This window comes from Catharus ustulatus, chromosome 9 (genome assembly GCF_009819885.2).
Source record: "Catharus ustulatus isolate bCatUst1 chromosome 9, bCatUst1.pri.v2, whole genome shotgun sequence".
Lineage (NCBI taxonomy): Eukaryota > Metazoa > Chordata > Aves > Passeriformes > Turdidae > Catharus > Catharus ustulatus.
Window position 1 is genome coordinate 15753153 of NC_046229.1, and position 13990 is coordinate 15767142.

Sequence of the window (13990 nt, forward strand, 5' to 3'; positions counted from 1 at the left end):
GTTTTCCCCTGTTGTGAACCAGTTTTTAAAACGTTTCCAACAATAAGCATAAAATGTTTTTTCATCATGAATCTGGCAATTTCCCCTGTATCAGCCACCCCTGTGTGAGGAAGTACACTTTAACAGCATTTCCTTCAAAAGGGAAGTCATGGAAAGTCATTTGTACCTAAGATCTACACAAAAGATAAAATTTGCTTAAAACCATACTTTTTTTTTTCATCTTGACTGATTTAGAAACTGTAGTCTTAGAAAACTGAGAGAAACTGAGTAGATAACATTCTTGTAAGTGGTTTATGACACAGGAGGTCATGCACCAAGGAAGAAAAGCTCAGAATGGGTCAAAAGCTTCTCAGAGAACTTTGTTAAAGGATAGTCTGCACAGATTATAAAGATTTATAGCATCGATTTTCTCCTAACTCTAAAAGATGCAACAGGGACAAGAATAACACTTGTTAGCATAGAACAAGTAGAAAAAAATTCCAAGATTTTCTAGACTAATTATGCCAAATACACTTCTTTAAAGCAAAAGTTATGCTATAACTACCATGCTGCAATATGACCCAACATGCAATAAATTAAAAAAGTATGGTTTATTGTAAGAATAAATGCTTTATAATTATGTAAAATGACAAAACCAGCAAAATGTTGTTCTATTGCTCAATTTAATGCTTTTTGTTAAGAATGGCCTAAAAATGTCCACCAATCAGAACTGGAATGTGCATATTTGAATAACCTAATATTGTTTTCATTAAGATTTCTGGATGCATGTAAAGTAAAGCTGGATGATTCAGCATTGCAGTTTATGGGATTAGCTTTGCAAGGCTTCTATAGCAGTACCAGTAATGCCACTGGAGTTAAGACTATATTAATGTTTTCACTACTAACACTTTTGTGGAAATCTTGAAGCTCTCAGGGGTAGCTCCATGCCAGATATTGGTCCCACATTTGTAAATGGCAGAATTAACCTGAGGGGCATTTGCAAGACAAAGAAAACATTTCTTCAAGAGGAATTTCTCATTTTGTCCTGGGATGTGAGTAGATTGTCAAAAGCCAGATATCTGAGTTCACAGCTAGAGTACATGCTCACAATGGCTCCACATCATGTTTCCATTCTGCTGCTTCCCAGTTCAAGTCTACTACAGATTATTGTAATTACCTACAAAATTTTGAAATTCTAAAAGAGCTGCTTTATGGAACATCTCAGACAAAATATCTAATTTAAATTGCAGTGGTAATAGGCATTTTAGGAAATCTTTTAGCTTAAATCTTTTGAAATCTCAAAAGCCAATGACATTCAGTCCATAGGAGAACAACCACTTTTGGCAATTTTCAACACATTACAGAGTCGAACTAATATTTCTAAAGAGAAAGATTTGGTCTTTGATCTTTGTCATGACTTGCTCTGCCATTATTGCTCTAGTATTCTGTAGCAAATTCCTTATTCTCAGGTCTCTGACATCTCAGTGCAGTGCAGTACCAGGAGGCTTCATTTACAGACCAGAGGAAAATCCCAGCTGGCCTCCAGAGCTACTTTGCCACAACAAACTCCACTTTAGAGGATAATTAAATATCACTCAAATGTTTCCAAAAAGAGTGTCTCATAATGCTTGATATCACTCCAAAGTAAAACTAGCTACCTATCAAATAACACAGATTTACTAACCAGGATCATTATGCAATTTTCCATTTTATATATTTTTGTCCCTGGCAGGTATGAAAAGGATACCCAAACACTCAGTTTTAGCCTTATGGAACACTTTTCCAAGAATAGCCAGTGAACAACAAAACCTTACAAATCCCAATTAAGTGCAGTTTTGGTTTACTTTTTTCTACTTACTTCTGAACCTCTTTCTCCTTTTGGTCCGTGCTCTCCCAATTCACCTGGCTGTCCCTTTGAAAAGAGCATACTTTAAATAAATGAAAAGAATCATCTGAATGCAAATGAAAACACATTTTCAACATTCAACAGAGAAATCTCACTTGTTTGAAACACTTACTGGAGGCCCTTGCTGTCCAGTAGGTCCTCTAAGCCCTGGAAGACCTGTATGACCCTGGGAAGGAGAAAATAAAACATATTGCAATACAGGCAACTCAGGCTGCCATGCTCAGAGCGCTACAGCCTTCCCTGTAAAGCCCATCCTGGGAGGTGCTGGGTTCATTGACAAGACCTAGAGAAAGTATGGTCAGATCTCCAAGATCAAACTCCAGAGAGCTTTTATTCTTTATATTCTCTACTCCAAGCTGCAAGTGGGAATTACATATTGTTTAAAACATTTCTGCACTTCTGCAAGCAGAGCTTTGGTTCATTCATTTGTTGTTATGTCTGTCTGTGTTACCGTGTAATTTGGATATTCTGTGTCAAGGACTGTCCCTCTTGTATTTCAGTGAACTGCATCAGTGATAAGCATGAGCTACCATCCAATTTTTATGTGCTGAAAGACTGAATAGAATTCATGAATAATTTTTAGGATTAGATTTACAGTAAGTAGTGCTCAAATTTCAAAGAAAAATGTTAACTAATATAGTATTACATAAACACATAACTGTTTAGGTTAAAACTGACATTTTGAGATGACTTATGAAACTCTCCCTCTCAAGCAAGGCCAGCTAGAAATGATCCTTGATCAGGACCATGTCTGGTCAAGTTTTCAGTATTTCCCAGACAGACACTCCACAACCTCCCTGGGCAGCCTGTTTCTGGTGCTCTGTCATCCTCACAGTAAAAAAAGCCATGTCAAAAGGAATTTCATGTGTTTCAGTTTTTGCCCTTTGCCTCCTGTCCTGTCACTGGATGCTTCATCTTGATTTCCTCCCATCAGGTATTTATTCCCACTGAGGTCACTGGAGCCTTCTCCAGCTGAGGAGTTGCAGCTCCCATGTCCCCATGGTAAAGATGCTCCAGCACGTTCCAGGAGTGCATCAGTGCCATGAGGGACCAGCAGTGCATCTCTGCACACTTGTGAGGACAGATGACACCTCTGCTGCATTACTCCACATGCCTGCACAACATGCCATGTTCCAATTAAAAGACTAAAACCACAAAGGTATTAATTACCTTGTAGCCCTCATCACCAGGTTCTCCTCTATCTCCATGTTCACCACTTCGACCCTAGAGAGCAAACCAAAGAGCAAAATATAACTGCTAAACTGAATGTAATGCTGCAGTGAAACATGAACAGAGGCTGGGATTCCTCTCAAAACAGACTACTGAGAGGGAACTGAGGAATATAAACATAAAGGTTAGCTTGGCCAAAGGAATAAACATGATTTTTTTCTAAACAGAATGCATTGCAGTCAGACAGTAGCCACAGTCTAAAATTTTTTGTAACTGTAGACTAGAAGCTAAAAGATAAATATTGCATGGGACTTAATGAAACAGGAGGGGGATTGACCTCAGTAGAACTTCTCCAGATTTATACTTATATATAAATAAATACATATATGAATTTAAAATCTGAATGGATAAATGAAGTGACTCTGGTTTCACGACTTTATGGCTTTTGTAAGACATCCCATTAAAATCTGGATTCTTTTCTGAAATTACTTATATTCAAAAACTGCTTTAATTTTGAAGTTTGTCCTAACAATTTTGACAGGTTCATAAATGCTGTAGAGATACACTCCACATATGAATTCAGGACAAAAATGGTTACAAAATGCAGTTCTCTAAATCAGCTGAATTAGTTTGCAGCGATCATGAAATAAGTCAAAACATATTTTTGATTATAAAGCAATTAAGTACAACTCAGGATAAACAGAGAGGGTAAAATTCTTCTCTAAAATGTGCTGATCTAAACACAGACTAATGGCATTAGTGTAATTAAACAGAGGGCACAGATGTTTAAGCAGGAAAGAGCACACAACAGCATTTTCAGAGAGAGATTACTCATTGAAGGACCATCATTCTATATTTTTATACTGATTCCTGAGACAATGACATAAAGCTTCAGAAATAAATGCATTGGCTCTTGTTTTGAGATGCATTAGTATAATTTTTTTAAGAAAGACCTACTGGTTCACCTATGGGCCCAGGTAGTCCAGGGACTGTATTGTCTTCGCCTGGGTAACCCTAAACCAAAGAATTAAAAAATGTTAACTGGGAAGTTCAACCTCATCTACCATGCACTTAAGTTCAAATGCTAATAAAAAGCAGAGAAGTCATTTTATAGATGCTAAAAGTAAATATGGTGCCTATGGTTTAATATAATGGATATGGTAACTCCATTTTAACACTCACCTAAATGTCCCAAAGATATTAAGGACTAAAAAAAAGTTAAATATTTGCTTTATTCTCTAAGGCAGTTATAAGGAAAAAAAAGATTAATTGAACAACACCCGTGTAGTCATGTCTTTATTTAATTAAAAAAAGATAAACAGGGTATCTGACAAGGGGAAAAAAAAGAAATTTTCTTCCACTCTTTTGAGAAATACACTAAAGAAAAACAAGAGTACAGAAGACTCCAACATTAAGTCTGAAGTCTATTAAAATTTAAACATGAAATAACTGCAATCCAAGTTAATAAACAAAATATTATCTACTCCAGATGATACCTAGCAACAGTAATGCAAAGAGAATCACATTTTAAATATGATTAAGGACTTCTGCAGTGCATCAAAGTGGTTCTTCAGGAGTGACCAAGCAACCTAGACATTTAGCTCTCAACAAATTAGTTTTCAGTTATTGTTTCTTAAATCATATCAAAACCTATTTATAACATCAACCACTAAATTCTATTCACAGTATTTATTGCAAAACTTGCTCTTGGTTGTAGCTCTGTGTCAAAGGCAGCTCCCACCCAGTCTTGATGAATCCATGTACCTGCCTTTGTGGGGTCACAGGGGTTTCAGTGAGCATACAAATCTGTTTTCAGGATTTGAGACTTGAGAGAACAACAGCAAATTTGACACTAAAATAGCAGCACTGAGGCCATATCCTGTCCCTAACATTTTATATTAACCACAGATATTTGTCCATCCTAGTTGGGCTTCCAGGCAAATCTGTGGGTGTACTCACAGGCTCAGAGTTAAGTAAATATTTAGCTGGTTCTGCACTGATTATTTTTGTCAGCAGTGCTCACTGAGGGCAGTGGTGCTGTCTGATACAATAGACTGTTCTGTACAATGGGTACCTTGTGTTTTAAAACCTCAGACATTTTAGCAGTGTGATTTGGGACTCCATCTCTGAATGACCCATTTCCTCACTTTGCATTTCTTTTCACAGTCTTTGACAATACTAACAAATACTGAAAATGGTGGCTTTTGCTGCTTGCTGTGGAAAACAGTGGGTGTGCAGTAACATTTCCTCCCTTTATAATTTCACAGAACAGATCAGTAAAACCATGTTCATACCTTTTCTCCTTTGGGGCCTGGGGGCCCTGAGGGCCCTGGAGGACCCTGGTGACCCTAAAGGAGCAAGCCAAACACAAATTATTTTAAAACAAATAATTAAAGAAATAATTAATTCCAAAATTTCTTTCAGCTACTTGGTACATTCCTTTTCTGCTTGCAAATGATTCTAAATCATGTTATGACAACAAAATGGCAGAAAATGGACTGAGTGCAGCAAAAGCCCTCTGCACAGTGGGAAACAAGTTCTGATGGGGCTTAATGCAGGTGATGGAGCTGGACTGGCTCTTATTTGAAGGTTAGGGTCAGTGATGGTCTTTGTGTTTGGAAAATAAACTGAACAATCTGCTCTGTAAGAGCATGACTCAATCCATCTATGATGATTTTCACAGCTATTTTTCAGTGAAAGCCATGATATCTTTGTCCTTCAATTAACCTCATTCCATTGGTTTCTAACTGAAATGGAAACTACATGGTCAGACAGTAAGCAGAGGTGATGGTGTTTGCCGAACTTTCTTCATAATGAAAAGCTGTAGTAGTTTTAGAGGAACTTTGTTCATAAGGGGTGAGATACATGGGATAAACAACAGTTTAATATTTGTGGTAAACCCCCCTCCCCACCATGTGAGTGGACTCACAAAAACCAGGCATCCTTGCTTAAGGTTAACATTTCTGAGTAGGCAAATACATCATATAAACACCAGTAAATATCTAGCTTTCCTGAAAATATTTGTGTACTCTAGATACAGATTCCTAAGATATTTGAAATTAGAGTACCACAGATTTACTTTGGGATGTATGTGTCCCCGAATTCAGTAAAAAACGTACCCCATAACCTGGAATTCCTGGCTCTCCCTTGGGTCCCATTCCTCCAAGGTGCCCCTGTTAAATGCAGCAATCAGTGAGAGAGAAAGGAGCTTCTTTGCAAAGTGCTACAATAATGCCCACTTCATAAAGTAGGCACTTGGAAAAATCTTGAAATACTGACATTTGACACCATGGACAACTTTCTTGTAGGTCTTACTTAATTTATTAAAGAATACTGGGGTTTTCATTCTTCTGTGGAAAAAATGGTCAGTGTTTTAAGTCCTAAACTTATAATTTTTGTGCATAATTAAATCAAAAAGATCTCAGCTCTGAAAGGTGTGGAAGGACTCTCTTTGTAAGTGTTAATATGTCATGAGAAGCAGGGGGTGGTCATCACCTCAGAAAGTCGATTCCTGTTGAAAATGTTGGCCACTAGATAGTAAACTTTGCTTCTGTACTTCATGTATTCAGGAACACACTGCTGCATTCAGGCACAGGACTGGACTGAGACAGCCACATTGCCTCTCAAGTGTGGAGCCTGGATGCTTCTGTGCATCTATCTCACAGTATGGAGCAAGCTTGGGGATCTTAATATGAAAGGAGCTAAAAGTTAATGGAATAAAGTCAATTTAGTTAACTTTGGATCAGATTCCTACTTGATAGGAGTAGTCATCTTCATCTCAAATGCTTTGTTTCAGCCATAGCTAAGGCTTATTGCAGGTGATAGCAAACCCATCGATTTTTGTTCTTGGAACTGGCAAGGGTTATAAACACCCATAGCACAGAGGTTATGTGTGGAGTGTGGGACATGAGTACTCCATGGTGTGCTCTGCCATCCCTTCCCTAATTGTCAGATGACCAAAAGCTTGAGATGGCTCCTTCCAGATCCATGCCCCAGGTTTCTGTCTTGAAAGGTGAACAGGTGTCATTCTGATGCTAAAAGACCTCTGAGCTCTTAAGTAAGCATGTTCTGTACTAACCATGGGACCTCGAGTTCCTCTTGCACCTTTGGGACCAGTTTTTCCAGGCTGGCCAGAATCACCAGCAGGTCCAGTTTCTCCTGGAGGGCCAAGCTGCCCCTTTTCCCCCTGTTGGTGTTATTGTATTAAAAATAATAAGAGATTGACACTAAGTTTCAAAATGCAGTTTATGCTTAATCAAAATGTGTAACAGCATTCTTTAATAGGTATGACATTTACTGTATGTTATTTACTGTAGTTATTAGAATGTCCAAGCCCAGAACTCTGCAATACAAAAAACTCTCTGCTAAAGCCTTCTCATTATGTTTTCGGTTTTTTTCAGCCTAAGCTTAAAGCAGAAACCGTTCTGAGTTGCAAAAGCACATCCTAATGCAAATTTAAATTTCCTAAGACCTTGAATGTTATTGATTGCAGAATGATGACTATTCTAATTGCTATGGTTAACAAGAAAAAATTTGGCTGGAAGCATGACACAAAACAGGGATAGTTTTGGTTCAAAGGAATTTTGTTATGTAAATCTGAGTTTCAGATACAAGGAAGGGAACTGAGGAAGACAAAAAATACTACCTTCTTTCCTAAACGGCCCCTCTGACCTGGATTTCCTGGTGTTCCTTCAGGACCCTATAGATTTTTTAGGGAGAGAAAAAGAAATGACTGAGAAAGGCCTGGAAACATGTTAAACCTGTGCTCCAAACTGCATAACTAGGTAGGCTTTTGTAAAGCAGAGAGGTGGGAAGAAAAATGTCATTAACTGGGACTGTAAGCAAGTTAGTAGGGCTGTCTCAAGTTATGGCAAAAACAAGTGGGCAAGTATCAGGGATTATTTATAAAAGTAGTGGAAATTCACAGCAAATAGAGGAGAAAACACTCCAATAAAGTTTGTCCACACAGAAAATATTACTTTACATATTTGTTAAGCTCATTTGTTGCTTTGTAAGGTACTGTTTAAGGACAATGTAATATTACTCTCGCCTCCAATGAAGCACTCAGACAATGGGCTATAGGAAAATGATTTCCATGTTTAGACTAGGATATTATGATCTGTCTGCATCCCTAGAAGGTCAGACCAAAACTGTGGTGTGTACACTCCCAGATGCCAGGGAGGACGAGTGGAGAAGGCAGCTCTACAGCTGCCTTTGGAACATTTAGAACAAAAACTTGAAAAATCCCTCCCTAACCACATCCTCCCAAAAATCGAACTGCCAGACCTGCCTGTCTCACTGGGGCACAGAAGCACTGCTGATGTTGTTTATTGTGCACAGGCATAATTATATAAAGTGCAGATATGCCAGGGTTGAGCTGTTCTACAATAATTTCAACGTATGAAACTTTCAATGTTCTGCAAAACTACCAATTCAAAATAGAGAATCAAAGAAACAAAAAGCACTAAGGGTGCCAACAACCAAAAGAACACTTTTTTCTTTCCCCAGGAAAGTAGTTCACTGTGAAGAACCCAGGACTGAAGACAGCAGAACGTAACACTGATGCTCAGAGGACAGAGTGGACAGTGCTCACAGCCGTGAACAGCTGGTGTTCCAGCTAATGTTTTGTCAGACTCCACCATCACATAAGAGCTGCACAGAAGGCAGCCAGAGGACTGCAAATGAGAACATGATGGTTTTTGGTAAGGGAAGCTGGTCTGATTTAAAGCTACAACACTTGCTTTGGAAACTGTGCTCCAAAATTAGTTCTCGGGAAGAAGTTGCATACAATTTTGTGGATGGATTGTAGTTGTTAGGAGTGATGCCAGAACAAACAGGCAAACTGATCTAACAATGTTGCATGCGAATTCTAATGCTTGTCTGTTTGATCTGTGTATGCTTGCTGCCATGGTGTTTGGAGAGGAGAGATCTGAAGAGATCTGAAAGCTCCAGGTTGTGTGGTACATGTGTCTGGGTGACAGGTGGTGAGGAATTTGCCAAGAGGTCACACATTTTAGGTAGGAAAAGCATTTGTCTCCTGTCTATACCAATCCTGAACCATGCTGGAAGCTTATTTAAATCTGGTCATCTCCAATTACATAGAAAACCAGAAAAGTCAAAAATAAAGGAAGAAGGAAAAATTAACTTTGTTTACTATAAGCAAATGAGCAAGAAGTCTATTTCAACCATAAAATACTTACAGGAATTCCCATTATGCCAGGTTCACCAGGGGGCCCAGAATTTCCTGGTAATCCCATCTCTCCTTTTTCACCACCTTCTCCAACAAGTCCCTGGTCTCCAGGGTCTCCCTAAAACACAGTAAAAGAAACCCCCAAAACATCTCAAGTCAGCTTGCTGCTACAGAATTACTTGTCCATAAGAAAAGGGAATTCTGGATCTCTGAATCTGAAAAAAAAGCATGCTAAAACTGATGATCTTCCCAACCAAATTCAGATCAGGCTCTAAGTTGAGTAAAGCCCTTTGTATCTCATTCATACACTCCTAAGCCACATTTTGCCTCCTCCATCACCAAGTATCTGAGTATCTAAAAGGTACAGAAAAGCCTGTACTTTATAGGATCTCCCATGTTAAGACTTAGTGCACTCAACTGGGCTCAGTTGATCTGGTGCTGACCTAGGATAAAAAAGGAGATTTGGGTCCTTAGGCATCTGCTACAAAAACTTAACGTACCTTTGGGCCATCTTTTCCTTGAACACCATCTTCTCCTGGAGGCCCTGGTTCACCCTTATGGAAAAAACGGTTGAAAACAAAGTTATTGCCTAAAGCTCTTGACTCATACTACTTTTATACATGTTTATTATCTTTTGGACAATTTTTATGTTGCTGTTACAGTTTATTTATATTCAGTGTCACAGCCCAACGCAAGAAAATATAAAAGATGATCAGCATTAGCAAAAAAAGGCAATACTATGTCCATATAACCCTGGAGATTTAGACAGTGGCACTGAGATTTTGTTTGGTTTCAGAGTATAGAACATGTAATTACAGTAACCTCAAAAATATACCTAATCTGTCCTGAAACTTCCATGTTTATGTGGGTAACTACTATACTGGTATGTTTACAGACTTACTGTAGAGCCATTTACCATCAGAAACATTTCAACATTATAATCACAAAATCACACAGAATCATCAAGGCTGAAAGAAAGCTTCAGGACCATCTAATCCAACAATCAGCCCAGCATCACCACCACAATCACATTCCCAAGTGCCACACCCAGATACCTCTGAAACACTTCAAGAGGCAGGGACCCCACCACCTCCCATGGGAATTTATTCCAATGCCTAATTACTCTTTTAGTGAAAATTTTACTTCTAATATCCAATCTGAACTGCACCTGGTATGGCTTAAGTCCATTCATTCTATCATTTGTCAGCTGGCAGAAAAGACTGACCTCCTTTCAGGTAGCTGTAGAGAGCAACGAGCTCCTTTTCTTCACGTTAAACAACCCCTGCTCTCTCAACTTTCTCATAAAATTTGTGCTTCAGCAGCTCCATTTCCCTTCTCTGGACATGCTCCAGCAGCTTTAGGTCTCTTTTGAAATGAGACCCAGAACTAGACACAAATCTCAAGGTGCAGCTTCACCAGTGCCAAGGACAGGACAAAATTCACTGCCCGGGTCCTGCTGGTCACACTATTTCTGACACAGGCCACTGGCCTTCTTGGCCACCTGGCTCATGTTCAGATGCTGTGGACCAGCACCTCCAAGTCCCTTTCTGATCAGTAGCTCTGAAGTTAATACTCCCCAATCAATGCTCTTTTTAGTTTGCTACAATATTACACTGGGGTATTTTTTTCTTTAAAAAATAGCCTATCAATAGCTTCTTACTGAATTCTTCTGATAAATCAAGATTTCTCCACCTGAACTTCATTTGTAACATACTTTTCTGTTGTGGAAAAAGATTTGCATCCATAGCTTACCCTTAAACCTTGGTCACCTGGTTCTCCAGCCTTCCCAGCAGGTCCAATGTCTCCCTGGGACAGCACAAGGAAAATCATTGGATTTTAAAGGACAGCCTACATAACAATGACAGGGTTTACAGCTGATGGAGTCATCATGACAATAACAGTATTTCTTACTGGTCTGTTTCCTGTATCACTGTCTACTTGGCTAATGAATCAGATCTCTCTGATTTGCTTTTATGAAAACTTGAAAATACAAACATCTTAAGAGAGGATGACTTCAACATTTACCTTTGTGCCTGGTTCCCCCTGCAGACCAGGCTCTCCTTCAGGGCCAGGCGGTCCCTGCATGGTACAAGAGCTACTGTTACATGATCACTAGTAATAATTTTGTAACAATTAAATAATAAACCCAAAACTGAAGCAGAAGAATGGTATGAGACACTGGGAAAGATGAAGGTCTGAAAATCAAATCAAGACAACATAGTTCTTTGTTCTTCCTAGAGCCAAACAGAGAAGAAAGGGGGGTATAGAAGGAGTTCAGGAAATGCACTGTGGGTCAGGAGTATATTGAAGACTCAGCAGTACCACTCAGCCTGTACCTTTCACCATAAATTACTGCTGAGCAAGCATCTATCCTCCATAATCTGACTGACAACTTCATCTCTGTTTAGGCTTGGAGCCAAGTAGATACAGCCTTTGGAGAACTAAGCCCTTTTTGGAGGCCTCAGCCCTTAATGAGCTGATGGTATCAGACTGCTTTTTGTAAAGTTTACATATTAGCCTTTTCTTAATAGTTAGTCAGAAGTCTGGATTTTGGGTGGCCGAGGAAGAGATTTCTTTGAACAAGCCAAATCTCTACTGTTCTAAGTGAGCTCATCCCTCAGGTACTTCATTACAAATGTGGCTAATACATTCTGTCACATTTCTCTCAATGAAATATTAAAACTAAGCAAAAAACAGAGGCACAAGTTAGCAAGAAGGCTGTCTACAGCTGGTTTCCTTTACCTACAATTTGAAAGAACATATGAGTAATGGTGTTTTACTGCCTAACTGCAAGGAGAACAGTGCTTCCAAATAAAAGAAAAAAGCTCTTTGCTTAATTAAACATTCACCTTCTATGATAAATGTCATGACTGTATGCTCAGAGACAGTGCTTAAAACAGAACAAGCTAATTATTTCAGACATTTTTGCTAATAGTTTTAAGTAAGAGTCTCACAGTAGCTCATTATATTTAAGTCAGCTGCAGGCAATAAGAAAAATTTTTATAAACGTATGGTCCAGGCTTAGCCAGCTGACTGAGTATTTGTAATTGTTATATGAGTGACTAAAATCTCACCTCAAAACCTGTTTCTCCAATAGGGCCAGCATCTCCTGGTTGTCCTCTTGGACCCTGGCATTAAACAAAATTTTGGATGCATCATTCAGTTAATATTAAATTACATCATAGAGTGTTCAATTTGTCTCTTCACAACTCTTCCAACTGGAATAAAGAAATATATTTCATTGTCTTTCCTCCTGAATCCAGCAGTGTATCCAAGTCCCATGATGGCATACAGCACCAACCTTGACACACTGAAATAACAGATCTCAAATAACAGCACAGATGTCTTTTCTTTTAGATCAAAAATAAATTATTATCTGAACTAAGCTCTTCTCTTGACTAGTTGAGACTTTGTTTAATTAAGGTTTGTTAGACTGTCTGGTTTGCTTTGTGGAAAAGCCTACAGTCTGGTATGGAATTAACTGAAAACAACTACTTCATCATGGATTTAGCAGCATTTGTACAGAACAGTCACTGAGGCATAATAGACTACAGGCTGGAGCCTTCTTATTAACATTAATAACTATACCATAAGCATTTTATTATAAGCCTTACATGTAAGTAGCACATTTACCCCAGTAACACCCAGGGATCATTTCCCAAAGCGGTATGTTCAAATTCTGTGCACGTGTGAGATGGGGAGCAGAAGTTGTCTGTAACAGCTTAGAGCTGATTCTACAGCCACTGTGAATGTACATTGAGCCAAATCAACCCTCTGCATATCACCAACCTTTGAACTTCAAGGAAGTTCATATCTATTTACCCTTTTGGGATTCATCTGTGTTTAAACACATTCTAAATTTAAAACATTTTCTTGATCTATGATTCTCATGTAGAAGAAAGATGCTGCTTCTATTTATGACAGAAGTTTTTTAAACAAATATTTACTCTATTTCGTTTCACTTCCTCTTACAGACTATGCATATGGTTTTGCTCCTCCTGAGGACCTGGCAATGACAACATGAATATTCTCTTCCCTTGTAGCAACAAAGTAAATTGCATATTACTGACAGAATTCTGGCAGATGCATATATTTGACTTTTTATCTTCATTTAAATATGAACAACTAAAACTCCAGTTACTTCCATTTGAGCATTTACTTCGTCCTAAGCTAAGCATTGATTTCATTTGCAACTCCATGAAATTCCACTAGGCAAGTGTCACAAAGCTTCAGTTTGCTTCACAAGTCAAATATTTCTTCATATTACCATGGAGATAAGGCTGCTGGATCGGTGATGTGTCTTTCTCCTGAGACTTTCAGAAGCCAAAAAATTTATAGCAGTATGGGGACTCCTTTTAACATTTTTCACCAGGTAACTTGCAAAGGATTTTACTGAAATGCCTGACAAGTAGATGAAGTTTGAGCACAATTTAGATCAATCCCGTTTAATACAAACGTTCTAATTGCTTATATTTCTTTGCTCCTCCATCAACAATTAGTGTTTTCTGCTCTGTGTAAAACTAGTGATGGGGCCAGAAAACCTCAGCAGCTGGCTTTCACAGTGACCAGCTGACAGAGGATGAAATCAAGCTGCTTGGACAGGCAGCTAAGAAAAGAGCCACGCATTTTATTGCGCAACATCTTCTGTCATTTTATCACGTCTTTCTAGTCCTAGTCTAGACCATTTTCTGAAGCCATTTTACTCTTTCAGCTCTTGATAGAGAAGACATCCTGTTGCCAGGGTA

The 13990-nt window shown here is 38.6% G+C and overlaps 1 protein-coding gene across 1 annotated transcript in view; it reads right to left on the bottom strand.

Annotated features, from left to right (window-relative positions):
* Positions 1–13990, bottom strand: part of COL24A1 (collagen type XXIV alpha 1 chain) — a 124913-nt gene that overhangs the window by 18645 nt on the left and 92278 nt on the right. The window contains exons 33-45 of the mRNA XM_033067082.1: positions 12320–12373; positions 11271–11324; positions 10998–11051; positions 9746–9799; positions 9256–9363; positions 7701–7754; positions 7134–7241; positions 6175–6228; positions 5350–5403; positions 4013–4069; positions 3056–3109; positions 1998–2051; positions 1838–1891 (exon numbers count right to left, since the gene is read on the bottom strand). Of these exons, the coding sequence (XP_032922973.1) occupies positions 1838–1891; positions 1998–2051; positions 3056–3109; positions 4013–4069; positions 5350–5403; positions 6175–6228; positions 7134–7241; positions 7701–7754; positions 9256–9363; positions 9746–9799; positions 10998–11051; positions 11271–11324; positions 12320–12373 (813 nt within the window). The remainder of the gene's footprint in view (positions 1–1837; positions 1892–1997; positions 2052–3055; positions 3110–4012; positions 4070–5349; positions 5404–6174; positions 6229–7133; positions 7242–7700; positions 7755–9255; positions 9364–9745; positions 9800–10997; positions 11052–11270; positions 11325–12319; positions 12374–13990) is intronic.